General features: G+C 38.4%; 1 protein-coding gene and 1 non-coding gene across 3 annotated transcripts in view; both read right to left on the reverse strand.

Annotated features, from left to right (window-relative positions):
* Positions 1–194: 194 nt before the first annotated feature.
* The window catches only part of clocka (clock circadian regulator a), a 31,725-nt gene continuing 16,637 nt past the window's right edge, over positions 195–15,282 (reverse strand). For both annotated transcript variants that reach the window (XM_059340564.1, XM_059340565.1), the window contains exons 5-23: positions 15,058–15,117; positions 14,596–14,744; positions 14,401–14,492; positions 14,216–14,305; positions 13,477–13,597; positions 12,496–12,609; positions 12,288–12,406; positions 11,475–11,557; positions 10,639–10,745; positions 10,390–10,537; positions 9,786–9,861; positions 9,503–9,647; positions 9,307–9,407; positions 8,978–9,205; positions 7,651–7,809; positions 7,322–7,531; positions 7,040–7,224; positions 6,049–6,316; positions 195–5,826 (exon numbers count right to left, since the gene is read on the reverse strand). In XM_059340564.1, coding sequence (XP_059196547.1) covers positions 5,542–5,826; positions 6,049–6,316; positions 7,040–7,224; positions 7,322–7,531; positions 7,651–7,809; positions 8,978–9,205; positions 9,307–9,407; positions 9,503–9,647; positions 9,786–9,861; positions 10,390–10,537; positions 10,639–10,745; positions 11,475–11,557; positions 12,288–12,406; positions 12,496–12,609; positions 13,477–13,597; positions 14,216–14,305; positions 14,401–14,492; positions 14,596–14,744; positions 15,058–15,117 — 2,740 coding nt within the window. In that variant the 3' untranslated portion in view covers positions 195–5,541. The remainder of the gene's footprint in view (positions 5,827–6,048; positions 6,317–7,039; positions 7,225–7,321; positions 7,532–7,650; positions 7,810–8,977; positions 9,206–9,306; positions 9,408–9,502; positions 9,648–9,785; positions 9,862–10,389; positions 10,538–10,638; positions 10,746–11,474; positions 11,558–12,287; positions 12,407–12,495; positions 12,610–13,476; positions 13,598–14,215; positions 14,306–14,400; positions 14,493–14,595; positions 14,745–15,057; positions 15,118–15,282) is intronic.
* On the reverse strand, positions 13,902–14,019 carry LOC131978451 (U5 spliceosomal RNA). The gene has a single exon (XR_009394967.1). It is a non-coding gene; the product is annotated as a U5 spliceosomal RNA (small nuclear RNA).

Raw genomic sequence — 15,282 nt, forward strand, 5'->3', positions numbered from 1 at the left:
TCCATTTCATTTTGTGACTAATGTCTAAGTGTATAACCTGTGTTTAACCCTCCTCCTGCTGACTGGGGTCGCTGCAGACCCACAGGTGCTTTATTCCAATGTTTTCCCTCCGTATGTGGAAGACTTTGGTGCATATATTTGATGGTGGGATCCTCCCAAGAATATTTTACATTTTTCAAATTAAAAATATGCAATTTCACATAATATTGGACCATTTTTATTAACGACTGTAAGAATTTTTTTTTGAAAAGCTGGAACAGATGACTTAAGTCAGTTAGTTCTGATGCTCTTCACATTTCACGGTTTTGGGCATCACATAAGCACCTTATAATGGTAGGGAAAAGCCAGCCTTATTTTATAGTCCTATTGTTTTTTGTCAATGTCAATTTATTCTTGATGACTGCATATAGTTGTTCTTTTGTTAGTTAAAAAAAAATCAATTCCAATTCCAAACCCGTCCGATTCTGCTGTAATAGATGAATCTTAATTTTTCACTTGAGCTGACAGAAAACTAAATAAGACCATAAGTACTAATGTGGTTTGCATTTTTGGTTAAAAGCTGCAATTTGCATCAAAGGAAAATGTACATTATAATTTAACACAATATGCAAATTTACTCCCTTTGATCTTTTTTTTCAGATGACATGATTACGTGACTTATGCTTTGAGAAGGAAACAACTTAACATTTGTTACAGTAGTTTACTACTGTTTACTACTTTAGTTTAGTAGTTTGTAGTCCTTAAATGTTTGTTGGATGAGGGTTAACCTAAAACTAACCAGCAGGTGGCAGCAGTGGATGTGAATCATCCATCCCTGTGCCTCTATCAGAATATACACTGAACATTTTAACATTTCAGGGGTAAATCTACAGTGTAGCATAATTCGGTACTGGATATCAATTAGATTACTTTGAAAATCTGATACCACTTTCTTATAAGGCCAACCTGTAAAAAAGGAGTAATACGTTTTGACACATTTCAAACAATACCGAGTCGTACTATCACCTGAAACAGTGGTTCAAGAGTGGCTGGAATCTGGGGGATTCAGTTCAGGGTTTTTTGTCCTCCGGTGTACTGCAGCAGTAAATTTCATGAGCCAAACAACGCCACACAAATATGAACTGAAAACGAAGAGAGAACACTGATAGACATTCAGAGTTTCTAGTGTGTACATCTGAATTACACAACATTTAACACAATGCACTGTGTCCTTTCATTTAGGCTCCCCTCTCTTTGGATAACAAAACATTTTCCCTCATGTTTTTTGACTTGGCAATGACCGACTAGCGTCATCTTTTTAAAAAGCTTGTGTCAATTTCAGCTATTTCCAGCATTGAGGAAAACAGCTTGAATGGCTGGTAAAAGACTCAAAACAACCTTTAAATTTGATACAAAGCCTTTGCATAACCATCAACTTCACAAGTTCAAACAGTCTTTGTGTGTATGTCACAGTTCGTTTTAGATCCTTCATATTTGCACCAGTCTATGGTTTGCACATGTGAAAGCACCGCCGTCACTGTTTGATGTCATGTATCTATCCTATGCAAGCTCAATGAGGTCTATTCCGGTAATAGAAAAATAATTTAGTTCTCTTATTTACTGTATGTCCTATCATACATTGTGCAAAGTCTCTCACAGCCACGTATCTCATGCAAAACACGTGTTAATGATATTTAATTACATTCTTGTAGGTATACTGCACCACTTAAATCACACTCCAGAGTGCTGTTTGCATGTAGCACAGGACCAGATCCACTCCACGGGTTTGTTAAGCTGAGAACTGTTGTGTGTCTTATTTAAATACTGTTATGTTGCAACTTTTAAAGAAGAGAGGATTTCTGTGTAAAGGACCAGACTATGAGGTCTAAAGTGCAGCCCTATAGGAGCACAGGAACAAGCCGGTATTAGGGACCGTGTGAAAATTATTAGTAGAGGAGGTTGTGTTGAAGAGGGGGGTGGTTATGTATTATTTCTTTGTTGCTGTTGGAAGAGTCTGAAATTTTTGGGGAGAGAAACTATAATTTTTTCAGAATTTTCTTGCAGGACTTACTGTTGGAAAAAGAAAATCAATTAATAAGAAGAAAAAACAAGCGGTTATTGCAATGTCTCTTTGATGGCCTGATGCTTATGAAAATATGTTAATTTTCGGCTAAAAATCATGAGTATTTCCTTATTGTTAAATCAGGTTGGAAAGTATAATTTGTGTCTGTGGTCTGATGAAGTTGATCCAACGTTTGCTTAGGAGAGATATTTAACTTCCACAGAGACAAAATAGGTGTTTGGGAGAAACCTGCCAACTCAATTTTCTACAACGTTAACGATCAATTATCGCTGCATGGGCAAACTAAAAGATATATATATATACAGGAATGGATTATTTTAGTGGCCAAACTCGAACGCGATGAAACATTGACACTGAGTATAGCATGTGACTGACTATAATGTAGTCTGACAGCAACAACCACACACTCCACATGGGTCTGTTTCATAAATTCATGAAATGCCAACTTTACCCGACAAAAGCATTCCATTCAAATGTAATGTAAAAGGGGCGATTAGAACTTTAAACACACAATGGGATCAATAATCTCCTAATCCTCCTAATCTCCCACTCACTAAACATTGAGTTTGAAGTTGGCCATGGTAGTAATAAGGGTATTAAAAAATCTTCTCTCATGTTCAAACACAGAAACGGAGCTGGGCCTCAGGGCATTCCACCATATAAACAGCAGCTGTTACGTATAATAAACTTAAGTTATTGTACTCCTGTGAGAAACTGGGTTCCCCATTATGATCAGCAAAGTCGAACATGAAAACATGCATGCTGTTAGTGCACATGGCCTCACCAGACCACTTGGGCCAAAGGTCAAAGACTGACTATTTCACCAGACCAGTGGCCATGCGATGTGTCGGTCCCTCACTGCTGACAGATGAAGAATGGGCCGAGTTGTGAAATCAGTCAGATGGTGAGGAGGCTGCCGGCGGGCCTGCAGTGTGATTCTAATCACCTCACTGTCAGTGCCCTTCATTCACAAGTTACAATACTGGTTCCCATTTTCAAATGGGACAAAATCAAAAAGGTGTGTACCTAGGGCCAACATTGGTGAGACATTTGATTCATGTGTTAGATGGCTAGCTTGTAGGGATAGGTGTTTGGGAGAAACCTGCCAACTCAATTTTCTACAACGTTAACGATCAAATTATCGCTGCATGGGCAAAATAAAATATATATATATATATATATATATATATATATCGTTAAACTAACTCAAGTGAGATTAAACTGTAAAGATAACGTCAATGTTTTATGTTTTAGCCCCCAAAGAGGCATGAGGTTAGTCTTCACAGTAATCTTGCATATGCAAGTGTGTTTTGTGTTTAAATAAGTTTTGGATCAAATAATACCTTGTAATTCATGCTAGCAAGGTTTGATACAGTAAGCTAGTTTTGCTCAAAGTAATACTCTTGTATTTCTGTGTTTTATAATTGTTATTGCAGCTTTCAGTTTGCAAACTGTAGCTTTATCCAACTTAATTCTCAGCTCATTGGCTTATTCACGTACGGCTGCAGAACTGAATGATCGGCTGTGTTTCAGTTCAGTGAGTACTAATACACAATCAGATAAAATAAAAATAAAAAAATGCACAGATTGATTAAAAATTCCATGTGATTGACCAAATTCTTAACGACCATTAATCGATCCATCAATGAATTATTCCCATCCCTACTAGCTTGCCAAATTTTATTTGTCAGGTGGACGCTAGCATAACTTCAAATAAATGATAATGTCACTCTGTACCTGCTGGATGTGTAAACAGTCAACTGTTTGCTAAAAAGTTTACTATATTCATTTAAAAAGTGAAAATATGTCAGTGTTGGGTTTCTGCTGCCACCAAGTGGCCAAAAACAGTTATTGCAGGTTTGAGTGAGGGAACATGTAGAGAATTTATAGAACTTTAATTAGCTGTAGCTGAATCAGCTTTTTCAGAGCATCCAAACATGACAGAGAACCAGACGGCAAAGCTCTCATCACTTCATTCTAACCACTTTACACTGGTTAGTAACTACAGATATGATGTATAAGGAGCCTTAATGAGGTCTATGTGGAGTGACTCTCATTCTGATAGTGCAAGGAGTTTTAAGATATGAGGGACCTCTTTGTCGAGGCACTGCTTCAGGGTGGTTTGGGGCTCTTGCAGCTCACACACAGAAGAAAGAACTGGAGAAAATGGCTAAAAAGTGGATGGATGGTTGGACTGCCAATGAGGACATTGTTCGATTAGCCACATGCTAACACAAATCATTTCCCTCAAGCATATCTGAGAATATTAGCCACAGGTTTCAACAGATTTGAAGGGATAATATGGTTTGAAATAAGTCTCTTCAGGAACGAAAAGGACATTATGGCTCTGAAATGGAGGGCTCTCTCAAAAATGACGAAATAAGAATATGAAGGATTATGTTGGCAAATCGTATTGTTGCATACATTTAGCTTAACATTGGTAATCTTTAGTTCATTCACAATATTTGACTCAAGTTAGATTTAGTCTTTAGTGTGCAAACACTAAGCACATCTTAAAAAGCTTAAAAATATTTTTCTCTATCATCATCAATTTTATGAAATTCTTTGAAAATATGGGTCAAGGATTAAACAAACTGTGACACAACAAGCAGCATCGGCATTGTCTGCTATGCAGACACACAAACACATCCCCTAGGAGAAAGGAAGTCTGAAAATATCAGCCACTGAGCATTTTAACATCTTTTTTTCTTAGAGTACTAGAAAAAAAGCATATTCAAAGCTGCGAATAACAGACTACGCATTTCATTTCATGCATCATATAAAATATTAGTTCTTTCTTTTTCATTATATTTACATAATATATTACACATGATGTTCTGTACAGTAAAAGTTCAATCTACACCACATTCTTAAAAATATTTTCTGACCCATAATTATTTTTACATGAAAAACAAGAATAGGAGAAAACATCCAAAACAAACAAGCCTCAGGCTGCTCTGCAGGACGTCCTTGAAGCTTGATAGAAGCTTTGCTGCATTAACTTAATTACCCGGCTGCATAAAATAATCTTCTGAGGGTGACTGGAGATCACACACACACACACACACACACACACACACACACACACACACACACACACACACACACACATACACACAAAAAACACACAGGGAGAGGGCCGGGGGAAGGGTCCATTACAGCGATCGTGGCTCCCTGTTTTCTTGGAGAAAAGGCTTTGTCCCAGAGCCAAAAACCCCTGCCAGAGCCACAGCGAGCCCAGTCCTGGTTCTCTGCAGCACCCTGTGCTCAGGAGTTAAGTGCAAACAGCAAAAGATCCTTGTGAGGGGAGGGAAGCCACGGCCTGCCCATCCAATCACTTCCCAGCCTCTGAGGTCTGGTCTCAGTGCTGCACTTTGAGCAGGACTCTTCTTTAGACACTCGTCACAAAGACGCCCACTCTGGGGTTTGGCTTGCTCCGTGTCTGATTGGCCAGCCGTGTCAGATTGGCCTTCAGCCAGCTACTGTGGCTGCGTAGCAGAGCGATCAGACAAACTATCCGCCCTGTGCGGGGCCAGCTGTTGTTGCTGCTGTTGTTGAAGTTGTTGTTTTTGCTGTTGCAACTGCTTCTGCTGCTGCTGTTGTTGTTGTTGTTGCTGTTGATGCTGTTGTTGTAACTGTTGTTGCTGTTGTAACTGTTGCTGTTGTTGTTGGGTTGTGGCAGTGAAGGTGCCCTGCTGCTGCAAAGGGAATGCTGCCTGCAGGATCAACTGGGTGGACTGGTTTCCATGAAGAAGCCGAGGAGCCTTGACAGAAAAAGTTTGATTATCAAGATTTTAGGATGGAAGTTGGAGGACTGCTGAGCACAATAAGTCAACATTTGAAATGACTACCTTTTTGATTCCCTTTATAGATGGTTTGGTGTTAAAACAAACTAGTTAGGGATGCTACAAGAGACACATTTGCTCAATAACTGTCACTGCTACAGTGCAGAGTTATCTTAATGTTGGTCTGCAGCAGAGTGTTACCTGTAGGAACTGTGTTTGCTGCTGGGCCATTGGAGCCTGTCCTGGCTGCAGGGCCGTGACCTGTGACTGCTGCTGTACCTGCTGCTCCTGCTGCTGCTGCGACTGCTGTGGTGGCTGCTGGGAAATGCTGATGGTCTGGGTCTGGCCCTGCTGAGGGGCGAAGGCCGTCACCACCTGACCCATAAACATGGTTGTGGGGACCATGACTGCCCCACATGCCATCTGGCCTGTCACTAGCTTGGTGAGCAGCTGAGGACTGGCAGGAAATCTGTCAGAAACAAGGAAAGTACATATATATTGTTAACAATATATATAATTAGATATTATTACTCTTGCATTAAAGTAAAAGCAGAATTTGTAGTTGGTCGAGGTGGAGCTTATTTCAAAGTATTGACTAGACTAATGACTAATTGTGGATTGAAGTATTTTCTCTGTAAACCGATTGAATGTTTGGTTTCTAAAAATTCAGTAAATCGTGAGAAATTTTGTCACAATTACCCAGAATCCACAGTAACACTCCCGATGTTTGTTTTGTCCAACCAACAGTACAAAAGTCTAACAAGCAGCAAATCCAAACAAATGTAATTATTTTTCAAAGGTTTTAAATGAAAAATGAAAAAAAACTATATCTATATATATACGACATAAGCTTTTCACATGCTTTGTTTGCAAAAACCTAAAAACTAAAGCAGTCACACAAATGGAGAGATGTAACAAGTACAAAACTTCCCTCTAGAATGCAGTGCAATATAAGTATAAATAAGCACGAAAAGAAAATACTCAAGTACAAATTTGAACTTAAATACAGTACTTGAGGAAGTACTTAATTAAATTCCACCACTGATAGAAACACTTGTACTTCATCAAATTAAAGTGGTGGGCAGCATGTGCAATCACTGAACTTACACTGCTTGATAATATATTTACGGTGTGAGAGGTAAATGTGACCATGACAATAAAATGAGAATGGTTTTGAAAAGAGGATTCAGACCTGATCTGAGCTGAACGGTCCTGCGCAAATGTGGCCACAGCTGGAGCGTTGGGTCCAGTATTCTGAGCCAAGCTAGTGGCGATTTGGACCACGTTAGCAGGGCTCTGTTGAGGGATCATCATCGTGTTGTAGAGAGACGCAGGCAGCGAGTTTTGTTGAGGCTGCAGAGTGAGAGACCGCTGAGACTGAAATACAGCAGACACGAGAGTAAGTCACAATACATGTTTCATGTGTTTAATGAGCAGCACAGGGAAAAAAAGAAAACTATCGAGTTTGTTAGACCTGTGAGAGTGCTGTGCTCTGTTCCCGCAGGAGTGTTTGTTGCTGGGGCTGAGTCTGGACAGTATGTTGTTGCTGTATGCTGTTCTGTAGAGGTCCTGCAGAGACCACCTGGCCCTGCATGCTGAGTGTTCCTCCCTGCTGCACAGCCGTCCCCTGGGCCATCTGCACAGAGCCGAGATTTAGTCCTCCCGCTCCTTTTGGCAAGAACATCTGAAACGTACAGCAGAGATTCTTCACGATAACAGAAAAAAAAAATCCACTCAAGCAGTAGATAAGTATAAATATGTGGCTGTGTTTTGCACACTCCTGAGCAAGCTCTGAAGTCTCACCTGCAGGGTCTGTCCCTGCACTCTCTGCAGCTCGTCCTGGATCTGCCGCAGCTCGTCCTGCTGCCGCTGGATGTTGGCCTCAATCAGCCGGGTCCTCTGCTCCAGCTGCTCTTTCAAGTTGTGCATGACTTCTAACTGGCTGGAGAACTGCACCATTGACTGTCAAAGAACAATGGCATGGGGACAAAGGGGGAAATGAGATGGCAGCTACTGAGGTGGTTCATACCTGAACATTTTTATCTGGCATAGCATGAGAAGAGCGACTCATTCTAAAGATTGATATTGTGGAAGATCTAATGCTGACTGGACTCCAACTGAAACTATGGTCCAAGTATATATGGGGTGGCCTGCCTCTTCATCAAACGTCTAAGTGTAGGAAACCAAAACACTGACTGCCACATGTGATTTTATTAGTCAGAGGAGAAAAATGGTATCATCTTGCATCCTGCAAATGCCTGAAAAATAAATGTTTATTCATTTTATTTTAGATTAATATTAATATAATAACATTCGGGTTGCAACTATAAATTTGTTCCAGAGCACTAGAAATGTTCCCGGTAGTTTTTAATTTTCTTTTAATCTTTCCTTATGTTGTTAATGATATTTCCAGCATGTGTCATGATAAAACAGTTTGGTTTGTATTTACCAAAAGAGTAAACCATAAAATAACCTGTATGTTATTTTTTGATAAGCAGAATTGGTTCACATCCTCTCAATGCTATTCCTCCCTGTTTAGCAGAGTTGCTCAAGAAATTTCCCTTATAAAACAACTTTTTTCTCCACTCGCATTTTAAGATTTTGTCTAAAATGTAAAGTGCGTTACAAATAAAATGTTTTATTATTATAAATCAAATCATGGCATACCATTGAAAATTATATCTCAGAATATATGCAATACCAAGGCTCTGCTGACACAATCTGGGAGACTTAAGTTGCACTAAAAAACTGCCTGATTACTAGGGCTGGGCAGTTAATTGAATTTTATTCGATTTTGGCTCACAGGGATGATGAAAACAAGATAATCGAGATAAACATGAAATGTGGCCCTATTCAATACGCAATGTTGCTGTAGTTTCAACTTGTATACCTTATTTATTTCATTTACATATATTTATCTAATTTTTTTACATCTTTTTTAATTAATTATTTAAATTTGGAGAGAATCTACTGTAATTTTATTTTTTAATGAGTAATTGTGTTAAATCTTTGTGAGCTCAATATTAACATTAAAAATCATGATTATGATAATATAATAATCAAGCTATAATCAAGCAGCCTTGATTTTAAATTAAATTAGGCTTTAAAACAAATGAGATAAATATCTTACTTGGCCGCTGATCTGAACTTGTTGCTGTTGAGGCTGCTGCTGCTGCTGTTGTTGTTGTTGTTGTTGTTGTTGTTGTTGTTGTTGTTGTTGTTGTTGCTGTTGCTGTTGCTGCTGCTGCTGCTGCTGTTGTTGTTGCTGTTGCTGCTGCTGCTGCTGCTGTTGTTGCTGTTGTTGTGAAACCATGGATGGTGCCATGGTCTGTCCGGTATTTTGGGAGCTCATTGACTGCTAACAGAATAAATACAGAACATTAACACCAAACAAAAATAGAATGAAGTTCAGTTCCTAATTAAAGTTTGTTTACAGCACGCTCTTGCTCCTTCACCGACCTGACTGCTGATAGATGATCTTCGTTGTGATGTCATCTCCACAGCGGAGACAGACTGGCGACCTGGTGTACTCCGATCTCCCTGAAGCTTCATCTGTGATGCTGAGAGGGAAATATAAACATGATGCCCAGATTTAATAAAGACAAGTCAATCTAACATTAAATAGTGCCAGACATAAAGGTTGTGGAGTGCTTACAGGCTGGGTCAGAGACTGCGGTGTGCGAGGATTTGCGTGAGCTGCGAGACGAGGCCGAGGGTGTCCGGCTGTGGTTGAAGCGCTCGAGAGCCTCCTTCAGGCTGGAAGTGTTGAGCTGTGACTCAGAGCCTGAATCCTGGGACTGCTGTGAGGTGGAGGGGAAAGACAGCACTGGGTCTCAATACAAACCATGGACATCATCCATCATCCTAAAATTAACCTCTGAACTCCACAACTAGCCGGTGGTTTTGAAAGGTAAAAAACTGTTCAACAGAAGTCTCACCTTGTCTACTGTCATCTCAGGTTGTGATTCTTCAATTCCAAGCTCTCTGCGCTGTTCTGCTCTTACTTCAGCATAACTGTAGAGTAAACACAGTGAATAAACTACACTTATATTTTGTATGTACATGTGCATCTCAATAAATTAGAATATCATAGAAAAGTTTATTTATGTTAGTAATTTGATTCAAAAAGTGGAAATAACTAATTATATAGATCCATTACATACAGAATGAAATATTTCATGTCTTCATTTATTTAATTTCTCCTAATTATAATGATGATGGCTTACATTTAATGAAGACCTAAAATTCAGTGTCTCAAAAAATATTTTATTTTAAAAATATTTCAAAAGACCGATTTTAAAAAGGATATTTAATATGGAAATGTTGGCCTCTGAAAAGTATGTCCATCTATATGCACTCAATACTTGGTTGGGGCTATTTGACTTGAACTACTAGAAATGGACTTTTCCATCATATTCTAATGTATTGAGATGCACCTGTATATACCATTGTGATTAAAGTGAAAGATAGGGGACAAAGATGATGCGTTATGCTTCTCTTGTCTCTACAAATAATAAAATTTGGTGTAAATCGTCCATGTACCTTACAACAGTGTGTGTGCAGACAATAAACTCAGGTCTGGAGTTCCACTGGTGGTAGGTGATGTAGTAGTGGGTCTGAAGCCAAATCCACTGCTGCCCTTTGGTGAGGAATCTGTAGTAGCAAGATTTTCCTTTGCCATATTGCATTACTACAGACACACAAGGAGATAGAGTTGACTGATATTCACTCATTCAAACCTTAAAAAGAAGCTAACATCACTTTAATGACGTCTGAGAAACATGTACTCACAGTGTTCGTGGCATTTGGCCAGTGTCTCCAGGTCATCTACATGGTAGTAGTCGTATCCTGACGTACCCAGGACCTCAAACGGCAGGTAACCTATAATGGGTGGAGCTCTGGACAAACAGAACATTTTGAAATGAGTCATTGGAGGACCAGACGACTTACAGAGTTAGGTTTTTTTCACACCTGTGGTTCAGCTCTTCTGGTCATAAATAGTGTTATGCATACATATGGCACTGCTGCAATACACAGGACACAAGCTACTGATCATAAATTGCATAAATATGATTGGGTAATGGCGTCTTTAACTTTTTACAGTCAGCAGATGCATTTCATATTAGCTTGGGATTTTTGCTAATGTCACACATCTACAGTCATGGAAAAAATATTAGGCCACCCTTGTTTTCTTCAATTTCTTGTTAATTTTAATGATAACGATTTTGGTGATTTTCAAGAAAACCTTGGAAAATGGCTGGATAGCAGCTCTTAAATTAAACTCTTATGAGTTATTTTTGTTGTTATCATTATATTTGTCCAAACAACTATACCTTTAGTTGTACCAGGCATTAAAATGAGCAAGAAATACATTTTTTCCATGACTGTACTTTTTCACAGCCTGTTGCAGGTCTAAAAAAAGACAACTTTTTTTTAGGTTGTCTCGGTCCAGTTGTTTAGTCTGCACAATAGTTTGACTAAATTTGATCTGCACCAAACAGGTTAGTTAGAAAAAGTAAAGTTTATAAACTATCAATTGGTAATAGGTTGCCACACATAAACAGAAACGGCAGAGGACAATGAAAAAACCCACTTTGGAACAAAGACACAAGAAGTAAAAACTGTACCTGTGATCCAAAAAGAGAAACTTCCACTCTAAACTATGTCTGGAGGTGAATTCCTCATTAGGCTCCTCTACAGTGCACATCTCCTGTAAGGGACAGGGTAGAAGTATAGGATGTTTAGAGATATTACCTACATTTATCTAAAAAACATATGTCCTAATACCTCATATTCATGTTCATGTTCATATTCCTTTAAGTATTTGTTGTGCACCAGCTGATGCATTGCACCACAGTTTTTGTTGCTGCAATCCACAATTTTTTGGCATTATGGCTTCATTTCTGATAATGACAGACAGACAGGGCTGCAGTCACTCAGCTTTAATGGAACATACACTGCATGGTGAGCTACCAGGTTGCCCCTGTCATCTCCTGTTTGTCCAGCACAACTTTACGTCAAAACTTTTATTATAGTTTCTGTTTCTTTGGGTCTGTTTTCTCAGTCTCAGTCTTGTGTATTATTCCATAATTATGATGGGTTATTGTCTGATTTAACTCCAAACTTAATGTCCCTAAATTTCCAAATGTAATAAAATCAACAGTAGCTCTTTAACTCAGCTGGAAGAAAGATTTTTTTCACAGTGGGACACAGACGCATAGATAAAAGTGTTTATAAACAAAGGCAAAGTGGTTGCCAACAGAGGAAGCAGGGGACTGCACATAATGGTTGACAGGAGCCCAAATGTGCCTGCAGTGACTGGGCAAGCTTTACTGTCGAGCCCTGTCCTAATTAAAACTACCTTTTTCCGAACCCTGAAGCATGAAACTGAATGTGTGTCAACCGGATAAAAAAGGAGAAGTGGGAAGAATGACTGTTACCTTGATAAACTGTGGTTTGGCAAGCCGCACAGTTGCTATGAGACACACTCTGTCTTCAAAGGCAGAGTGAAGCGATCGCTGGATCACTCCTTCAAAACCGTTTCGGGTACAGTTAGGCACTGGTGACAAATGAAAAGACGGAAAACTTAGACTTTACGGTCAAGAAAACTCAAGTCGAGACTCCGACAATCAGATCAGTATAACTCACCATTATTCAGGGACTTGAAGTTTCCAATGAACTTGACATATTCATACACAGGGGGCTCTTTGGGGTCGATCGTCCCTCGAAGCATGTGGCAACAGAACTCTAGCTGATTTTTTGCTGGAAAAAAAACATCAACGTTAAAAAGTAAGAATTAAAGAAAAGACTTGGCACTTTGATGACTTATTTACACGACATTCAGCAGTGTGGGAGTGTCCCTTAAATGGCCTTTTTGTGTGACGTCATGTCCTTAACTTTAACTCCCCAATGTACCAAAAGTACACTTTATATGTCACAATTATCGTTGTCCGTCAGAGCATTATTTCCAACTGCAGATTCATTCATCATCATCCTAATTTATCTACTTATTTTTACTCCTTTTTTAATTATTAATTTCATTTATTTATTTCTGTTATTATTATCATTTATCTATATGTATGTATGTGTGTGTGTATATGTATATTATTTTTATTTGTGTTCCTATTTTTTTTCATTTATTTATTCATCTATTCTCCCCTCATGTTTTGTGTGTTGTTTACTATGATGCCACTTATTACATGTCCTATATCAGAAAATATTTTAATGTTTCAAAATGATTAAAATGCTACAATAAAAAAGTAAAAAAATAAATAAAAACAAAAATAAATGTTCTTGTACCAAAGTTGTTTTTTGGCTCCCAGGGCAGTGATACACACAGGGATGTTTATTCTACTCTCTTACCATCGCAATGGTTACATATTTGGCCACCGAAACATGATATAAGGCTGCATTTCTCTGAATGTTGTTTCAACTTTTCTGCTGTAGACCTCTGTGGGTTTTTTCCAGCATCCCCTAGAGCATCAAACACCACAGCGCAAATAAACTAACACTACTCTCACTGGACAGATCCTGTGTGAATGGAGCCTAACTCTACTAAATGATAAAGTTGCACTATAACACAAATCAAAATGCCAAGATGGGGAAAATATATATATATATTCCACTTACTTTTCAAATATTCAGGCGTCAGTGTCTCTCCTTCCATGATATGAGAGGACAGAGCCTTGTACACATCTGAATGCTCCCCCACGGGCAGGAAGTTCAACAGGCTCTGATCCACAAGATCAGACTGAAAAACAGATAAGATAAGATCAGATTATTTATCCTGCAGTGGGGAAATTAAGTTGTCAAAGCAGCTCAAGGTAAACTACAGACACATAGATACAGAAGACAGAGTACGAATATAAATAATAAGACATATACATACATTCTATACACATTATATACATACATTTCTGCTATTTGGCATTTATTATTAATATACATTTTTGTGTTTGTTTGTTTCCCTGAGAGTACTTTGCATTTTACAGATATTGCACATTGGAGAAAATATATTTTAGAATGTTAAATAGGTTAAATAAGTTGTTGCATGTAGTAGTATGAACATCAGGGCATCTAAAAATTAGACTGAACTCTGAATATTGTTCCTCTCCATGGAAATCATTAGTAAAAGGCGAAAGATTTGTACGATCTGAAGGGAAACATGAGTGTACAAATATCTTATATAATATATAATAATGTACTGTATATAAATTATATCAATACAAAACTGATGAATCTTTGAATGTGTTGCTTAAAACACTATCAAACAGGTGGCACTGTACACGTGGGTTTTGTTATAGACTTAAAATTTAAAAAAAATTAACTATTGACTACAATATCATGAGTGAATTCACAATATACTCACAGGTAAGTGTTCTAGCAGGGACGTCACACTCTCAGAGGCATAGATTATATTCCCATCAGTCATAATTGCAAGGAAAAATCCATCTAACGCCTGACAAAAACAAAATACACTCTTTAGTCCCACATAGTCATAAAAACAAAGACATGTTAAGATTACTGCACTTTTTAAAGGTGCTCTTATCTCACCTCCAACATCAGCTGAGTGAACTCTTCATTACTAAGAAAAGGAGGCTTCCAGTCTTGTCTGATCTCAGTTGACTCTGACTGAGCAGCAATTTCTAATAAAGGAGATGGAGGGGGGAAAAAAGCTGTTCAGCTGAAGAGCATGACCCACAACTCTCTGAATCAAAAAAGCTTTCTGATTCTTTTAGAATTCCTTACCTTTGTGTTTGTGCAGAAAGTCGATGCTCTTCTGCAAAATAGTGGACTTGTCCATTTTGCGGGTGTTGCCCGGCAACATGGTGCCCAGCTCCTTGATGAGGACATTGAACTGGTCTCTGCGTTTCTTTTCAGACTTGTTTCGGGACACACTGTGGGTTTTAATTAACATACAGGAGTTTTCGCATTGGTTACAGCTACATTAGCAACGCTGCAATACTGTTAAAGCTCCGAAAGACAACTAAATGAATACACATGTGTTCATTTTGGGAGAATAAACCACATCGACAAGAATATATCAGTAATATTGACAATAGTTAGGTAAGGTGGCTGTATCTTTGAATGTGTAGTTTTAATAATCACACAAATATATAACCAATCAATTTCATTAAAATAATAATAATCACTAAAATTGTAAGCAAAACTTAATGTTTTTGATCTGATCAAAAACCACAGGGATCGTACCGTTTTGCTTTGTCCTTTTCATCTTCTTCCATTAACCCATCAAATATACTGCTGTCATCCCTGCAGAGCAAACACACCAGCAGTGAAACAAGATCCTCAAATATTCACTCTCCAACAATCCTTTATAAATACTTTGATCATTTAGTTTGAGGTTTGAGTGAAAAATACATAAAACGTGCAACTTTTTAACACTTGCAAGTCCAAAATACACCATGGAAGAAGACC

This window comes from Centropristis striata, chromosome 9, assembly GCF_030273125.1.
Source record: "Centropristis striata isolate RG_2023a ecotype Rhode Island chromosome 9, C.striata_1.0, whole genome shotgun sequence".
Classification (NCBI taxonomy): Eukaryota; Metazoa; Chordata; class Actinopteri; order Perciformes; family Serranidae; genus Centropristis; species Centropristis striata.